Source organism: Rhagoletis pomonella, unplaced genomic scaffold (assembly GCF_013731165.1).
Source record: "Rhagoletis pomonella isolate Grant_MI unplaced genomic scaffold, Rhpom_1.0 Rhpom_scaffold_08414, whole genome shotgun sequence".
In the NCBI taxonomy this organism is placed as follows: domain Eukaryota; kingdom Metazoa; phylum Arthropoda; class Insecta; order Diptera; family Tephritidae; genus Rhagoletis; species Rhagoletis pomonella.
The window spans coordinates 140-7,061 of NW_023466943.1; the positions used below are offsets into that span (position 1 = coordinate 140).

General features: G+C 32.1%; 2 protein-coding genes across 3 annotated transcripts; both read right to left on the reverse strand.

The window, feature by feature from the left end:
• Positions 1 to 424: 424 nt before the first annotated feature.
• Positions 425 to 1,833, reverse strand: LOC118756029 (putative nuclease HARBI1). Its single transcript, XM_036490822.1, has 4 exons — positions 1,686 to 1,833; positions 1,189 to 1,630; positions 961 to 1,105; positions 425 to 901 (listed from the first exon to the last, which is right to left on the reverse strand). Exons 1-4 carry the CDS (start codon positions 1,811 to 1,813, stop codon positions 513 to 515), a joined length of 1,104 nt encoding a protein of 367 aa, XP_036346715.1. The 5' UTR covers positions 1,814 to 1,833; the 3' UTR covers positions 425 to 512.
• A 320-nt stretch (positions 1,834 to 2,153) lies between these two features.
• On the reverse strand, positions 2,154 to 6,519 carry LOC118756030. 2 transcript variants are annotated; one of them, XM_036490823.1, is made up of 8 exons: positions 4,428 to 6,519; positions 4,284 to 4,364; positions 4,113 to 4,210; positions 3,891 to 4,049; positions 3,640 to 3,793; positions 2,502 to 2,540; positions 2,319 to 2,425; positions 2,154 to 2,245 (listed from the first exon to the last, which is right to left on the reverse strand). In XM_036490823.1, exons 1-7 carry the CDS (start codon positions 4,483 to 4,485, stop codon positions 2,340 to 2,342), a joined length of 675 nt encoding a protein of 224 aa, XP_036346716.1. In that variant the 5' UTR covers positions 4,486 to 6,519; the 3' UTR covers positions 2,154 to 2,245; positions 2,319 to 2,339. The 2 variants fall into 2 exon arrangements, with proteins under 2 accessions (XP_036346716.1, XP_036346717.1); XM_036490824.1 differs by lacking the exon at positions 2,154 to 2,245 and having other exon boundaries at positions 2,337 to 2,601.
• Positions 6,520 to 6,922: the final 403 nt, after the last annotated feature.

Here is a 6,922-nt window from a genome sequence, read left to right on the forward strand (position 1 = left end):
GATAAATTCGCTATTTATAAGCAGGAAATGGAAAGTAAGAGAAGAGATAGGAAAGCGAAGTTAGAACTCAAGAAAAAACTTCTTGAGATCAAGCAGAATATATACAAAAATTGTTAGTTTTAAGTATGTAAATATGTAAATTTAAAAAGTGTAGTGTAGTGGACTGAATTTTTTAATTTTATACATTTACTATTAACTACAAATGTGATTTTATGAAAAAAAAGTGAATTTTAGTTTGTTTAAGTAAGTTTAGAAAATATAGTGGACTGAATTCTTTAAGTAGATACATTTACTATTAACTACGAATGTGATTTTATGAAAAAAAAGTGAATTTTAGTTTGTTTAAGTAAGTTTAGAAAATATAGTGGACTGAATTCTTTAAGTAGATACATTTACTTTTAAGCTACGAATGTGATCTTATTTTATATTTAAAAAACAATGGATTTGAGTTTGTACCTGAAGCAAGAAGCTTTATTATTTTTTGATAAAAACCTAAAGAAATATAGTAAAAATCAATGCAAACAAGACAGTACATTTCTTCTGATTTCTTCTGCAGCTTGTCGCATAGGAGTAGAGTCATTTTCAGAAGTTTCTATTGCAATTTCCGAATTCTCATTTTGCACATCTGCAATATCCTCTTCGTCGTATGGTACATTGTAATGATTGCAAATATTATGTAAAGCTGCACAAACATTTATGATCAAAGTGGCTTTTTCAGGAGTGTAGTGAAGTGCGCGAGCACTTAGCAAACAGCGAAACCGACTCTTTAAAACCCCAATCGTCCTTTCAATAATATTCCTTGCTTTAGAGTGCCGCGAGTTATATAAACTTTCTACTGAACCTTCTTCAGGATTCCTGTAAGGTGTTAGCAAATAAGGCGCTAAGGCATATCCAGCGTCACCTTAAAACATAGAAAGTAAATAAATTAAATATGAAATGTTTGAGTTACAAGTTGAGTACCTAATAACCAGGTGTTAGATTCACCACGGTTATACATTGACTCCAATTGTCTCTTTAATCCCGACATTTGAAAAACCATGGAGTCGTGTGTAGCGCCGGGGTGCTTGGCATTGATGTATTTTGTGTTCATTAAATCATCACAGGTCTAAAACGGGCGCAAAATTGTAACAGGAAAAAACATTAAATTTAAAATACTTTAAATTACTGTATAGAAATTTCTTTACTTACTAGCATTGCATTTATGCTAAAATACCCCTTTCGACAGTAATACAAATGCTGCAAACTTTTTTCTGGTGCCACAATCTTAATGTGGGTCCCGTCAATGCATCCAATTACTCCGGGAATACCACTTGATGCAAAGAAGCTAGATTTTGCTCTTCTCTTTTCTTCCTCAGTATACTTGGAGCTAATCCACTTACTACATAGAGTGGTTTGCAAAGCACTCAATGTTTCTTTCAATACAATGGAAACAGTAGGTTGGGCTAAGCCAAGTAACGCCTCATTACCAACACTCTGTTGGTATGATCCCTGGGCTAGAAATCTTAGAGTTGCGCATACCTTTATTATATTTGGTATGGATGACTTATTTTTCCGTACACGCAATTTGTTTTCTACTTCATTCAGGATATAAATAACTGCTTCTTTGGAAAGTCGAAAATTCCTCTGAAAACTAAAAGCGCTTCTTAATTATTGAACTTTTAAATGTACATTTATGAGCTACCTACAATATAGAATTCATTTCCAGAGGATTCGAAGCATCTCTTAAATTTCTTCTTTCGATAGCCTCTATGCGAGTCTCATTATATCCTTCATTTAAATTTATAAAAAACGCAATTGATGTTGTAGAAAACATGTCCTTTAATTTTTATTTTATTGCTCACTCTCAATTTCACAAAATAAAGTAAACAAAAACTACGGTCATTCACAATAGTGCATCTATCGAGCGTATGAAAACGACAATACCAATACTGATTTCATACGATACGCTTGCAAGCGTTTATCGTTTATCGTATGGAAATTCATAATAGGGGGGTATGTGTAGCTTCTAGCGGCCAGTTGCATAAATTACTTATATCCATGGAGCCGCTCGAGAATAACACATTGACATCATGTGTAACCAAATTTTCGGAATTCGATAGTGGCGCTTGTAGCGTTATGTCTTGTGACTGGCTTGATGCAGCAGTAGTGTCTAAAACAATTATCTCATCTGGCGCTTGCAAACATTCGTAATTTTCCTCGTCCTCAGTTAGATTAAATTGCAATTTGATGAGAGTATAAGTTTCCGCTAAATATTAAAAAAATAAATAAAACAATTATAAGTATGCAAAATTGAAGTTCATTAGTAATTAAGCAACTACCTCGTCTGAATTGAGACATTTCTAAGGATGCTTTGTCAGACTGTCCCTTGCCCTTTCATCCAACATGTTGAAGACCTTCATTATCCAATGACTCCGATATATACAATCTAAACGAAAAATTAAAAAAATTTAAATAGCTAAAAATAAATAATTTATATATTAAAATATATATTTTTTATAAACGTAGCTGCTGATGCTTCAACACGTCTTTTGCACAGCAATCTGAAATTAAAATAAAATGGTAAAATTATTATTGTGGATGCAACCAGTTAGATTCTGATATCTGAAAAATAAAGTAACAAATTATTATTTCTCAAATGAAATATAATTCATAAATAATGGATTTTATTTATACAAAAAGCAGATGACTATAGTTTAGTAAAAATCAGCTTATTTAGATAAAATCATGCTCATATTTACAAGACTATTAATTAAGTTAATCCAACACCAATTTAAACATTTCAAATAAAGTTTAAAAAATATATTAATATTTTTAAAAAGGGACAGAAATAGGGCGAAGAAGTTTAAAATATACAAAATTATATAACACATTCAGGAAGCAAATATGATGTTAGAAAAAATTTTTTTTTAGTATTTACATTAACGAAGCACATAGCAAATAAAAAGAAAGTAATGTAAGTATTTAATTTAGGTTATTTTCTTATAAAAATATAATTCATTCTTTGACTAAATCTTTAAAATTATTTCGACCACTGTATATTAATATTTACAGCTATTTTTTTTAATATTTACATTTACGAATCAATTATATAGAGTGCTTCACAATTATACATCACCCACTTATTGAGAAGTTGCGACCAATAATTTGTATATTTTGTAATTTTTTTATGAAAAATTAAGTTCATTCTTTAACAAACACCATATCGACAGCCGGTTCGAAAGCAGCCATTCTCAGAATTCGGTTGAACGCCCTATCTCAGAATTTGGTTCAAAAACTCCGTATCTCAACTGAAAAAATGTGTGTACATATATTGAAAATAAGATAGGGCGAACTGGCTGTCGATATGGTGTTTGTTAAAGAATGAACTTAATTTTTCATAAAAAAATTAAAAAATATACAAATTATTGGTCGCAACTTGTCAATAAGTGGGTGATGTATAATTGTGAAGCACTCTATAGAGAAAATAAGAAAAAATTAATTACTATTTTGGCATCTTCTTCGATTTTGCTTATATCTATTATGACTTAAAACTACATAGTGCTTGATTGCTAAAATTTTGTCAGAGTGCATACTTGCAAATGCGGCTGTTAGTATTAAAAAATTAGTAGTGTAATATTGTTTATATATCACAACACTTACCGAGAACTAGCTCCACAGTTTTTAATTTAATTAGTGGCTTTTTCCCAGCCTTTCCATCGAAGTTGTACAGCCACACCAACTCGTCGCTGAATAACGACTGCAGCACTTTCTCCACTGTACCCCTAGATGTTTTTAGCTGCATGATGATGCCCACCTTTAAATGTATTAGAGTTTATACATATAAATATATACATATATATATTTGATAAAAGAAAAAACTATACTCGTTGTTGAGCAGAACTGTAACTTACCATAGCGTCAGCGTGTGCCTTGTTTTGAAGGTGCTCCTCCACCTTATGCAGTGTTCCCTCCGATGACATTGGTAGCAAACTTTGCAGTAAAGTTTGCTCTTCACTTACCAAGTCACCGGTGATTCGGCTTACACTGCGGTGGGTTTTCGCAGAGAGCACCTTATAAAAATAAAATAAAGTGTAAAACAAAGTTTAAACATTTGTTAAATTTAAAAAGCCTACCTTCTCGGCAAGGGCGTTTTCTACGGCGGAAAGCCTTTTTAATATTTCTTCTTGCCGAGTCTCCATTCTTGCAAGGGCAGCCAAAATTTGTTGTTGCGCTGTTGAATTTCATAAAATTTATGTGTAAATTAAAAATACAATCAACATATGTATGTTGCTAGTTTAATGCACCTGAGTCATTATCCACGGCAGGTTGGGTGGCCATACGGTCGAGGAAAGGCTGGGACACGTCGAAACGGCGCGATACTCTAGCTACAATGAGAACGTTTCAATTAGGAGAGTTTCACTAATATAATGAATACTGATTCTTCTTACCATTTGCCTGACTGATATCCGGCTCCTCCTCTCCATCAATTATAAAACTAAATTCCATTTCTTCCTAAGTAAAATTATAAAATAAGTTATGTAACATAGGAATTAAAATAAATTTATTCCCTACTGGAATAGCAAAATACTTATGGTCTATATCTTCTCTCTTAATAATTTGAATGTCTTCATCTATAATTTGAGCTACAAAAATACCTAAATCAGATGAGGACACCACGGGCTCCCTAAAAATGTCCCCAACCTTTGTCAAAACTACAACGCCAAAACTGTCTGTTTGGGTTTGTTGGTTGACAATTTTTAGGGATCCCGTTTTTTTACTAAAGAAGAAACTATCTTTTTCTTTTTTACAATTTATAATAAACTTATCTATTTGTGTAATTTTGCTAGAATCCGTAATATCTCTTTGTTCTTCTATTCTTAGAAATAGTTGCTGCAATATTTTATTTGGATTATTAATAATTTTTTTTAAATATTGCATATAATTTTCAAATTTATATGCAGAAAAATTGTCTAAAGGACCAAATTGTTTAACGCAATCACTTAAATGCAAAAGACCTTGGACATTGAAACTGATTAAATGTTCGCCATAAAAATTACTAAACAACTTTACAAATTCTTTTAACATTTCATTAGCGACATTAGATTCTACTTGGCAAGACTTCTCACAAGAGAGAAGGCGAATACCGACATGCAACAAAATAAAATGGTAATACAAGTTATTCGGTATGCAGTCTTTCAAAACAAACACCCCCAGTACAATAAAAGTTGCCGGTATTCTGTCGACTTCCAGTTGCTTATTTCATTTAGATCTCGACTGAGTCTGGAAAATTCAGAGGGAACGAACTTATTCAGAAACAATATTTTTTCATTCATCTTTGTTACGTTCCCTCTTTTAATAAGCAACTGGAGTAGTTTTTTAGTTACTCCTAAGTCAACTAAATGCATGGGTTCTAACGGAAATTGAGAAACCATGCCAATATTTACAGATTCTAGCAAGATTTCACACTGTCTAAATTCGTCTAAATGATAGGTTATATCTACTCTATTTTTAAACGAACTATCTGTTCTTAATTCTCCTACGTTTTGAGAAAAACAGACCCTTCTTTGTAAATACTGTCCTTGTTGAAGACATTTAGGGCAGCTGTTTTTCCCAGTGTGTGACTTCACGCCAGTTATAAAGGCGCGGGCTGGCGTGTCACATGTAAAAAGTCTTACACTAAATTCTTTTAAAACCTGCTTAGATCCCACCCTTACACCATTCTGACTTAGAATTTTTATCTCTTCGCAAAACTCAGCAGATAATTATTAACATGGGATGGCTTACTCATTCCTGAGAAGCAGGCAATAGTAAATGTGACCGAATTAGGAAACGCTTCTACATGCCCCAAAATGGGCCACAATGCCCTATTAGAGCTTTTAAATAATTTCAAACCATCTATACCGACATCTATTGAAATTCTTTCCGTATTTTCTAAAAAATCAAAATCTTTGAAATTAAAATTATATTATATTCCTAAATACAAAAATTCACCTTCAGGAAAAGGTCGAATTTGAACTATTTTTCTACTTGTACCCAAAATGGTTCTTGCAGTTAAAGGTAACCCGTTAAGTCCAGCATTATGTAAGGTTTGTAGGAGGTCCGTTAGGCTATTTTGCGAAATATTATTTTTGATTGCCCACGTTTTTAACCCCCTACAAATTTCCTCGCTTAGGTTTTTGTTTGCAGATTCTTCAGTGCTATCATCACTTTCGACATCTTCAAACAAAAACCTGTCATCATCGCTATTATATTCATCGGTATCTAATTCAGGAAACACTTCCATAGTGCTGGACGTTAGATCACTATTTATTCCGCGGAAAAATGCTTCTCTACTCGTGGACGGAATATCATCGCTTTCTAACCCAGAAGTCGGTTCATTCAGTTTGCGAAACTTCGCAACTGTTGCTTTACAATAAGCTTTTTCCTTACTTATAAGGTTAGAAAGCGTTCTTTTATGCATACCGTAATAAATAATGGTGTAAAGGTACGATCTAATAATAATTCTATTAATAATGATAATAATAGCAATTAAAGTAGTAATATAAATAATAATATTATAATACTATTATTATTATATTAGATATTATAATAATACAATTAATAACAGATAAAATTTATATATATATCTAATCTCCGCTGACTTCTACTGTCTATATTCCACGACCTGCAAAGAAAATATAAAAATAAAATTTGATAAAAAATAATATATAATAAAAAATATCGCAACAAAACCAAAAAAACACTTCATTGAAGCGTCTATATATTATGGCCATAGGCAAGTGTATCCACATATCGTCGTTTAAAGTACAAAACCGCGTATAAAGATAATGCAAAACCGCGTATGTGAGGTTGCATAAATTATATTCCAGAGCGTAAAAACTCTCATATGTCAAAACGGTTTTCTTTTTTGTAAAGCAATCGCATTTCTGGCTAGTATATTTCA

Coding starts and splice junctions, on each gene's coding strand:
- LOC118756030 (XM_036490823.1), bottom strand. CDS start 4,485: ATGGAATTTAGTTTTATAATTGATGGAGAGGAGGAGCCGGATATCAGT. Junction 2,541..3,639: donor AACTGTGGAGCTAGTTCTCG/GTAAGTGTTGTG, acceptor TTTTAATTTCAG/ATTGCTGTGCAAAAGACGTG. Junction 2,426..2,501: donor GTTGAAGCATCAGCAGCTAC/GTTTATAAAAAA, acceptor TTTTTCGTTTAG/ATTGTATATATCGGAGTCAT.
- LOC118756029 (XM_036490822.1), bottom strand. CDS start 1,813: ATGTTTTCTACAACATCAATTGCGTTTTTTATAAATTTAAATGAAGGA. Junction 1,631..1,685: donor CTGGAAATGAATTCTATATT/GTAGGTAGCTCA, acceptor AAGCGCTTTTAG/TTTTCAGAGGAATTTTCGAC. Junction 1,106..1,188: donor TTAGCATAAATGCAATGCTA/GTAAGTAAAGAA, acceptor CGCCCGTTTTAG/ACCTGTGATGATTTAATGAA.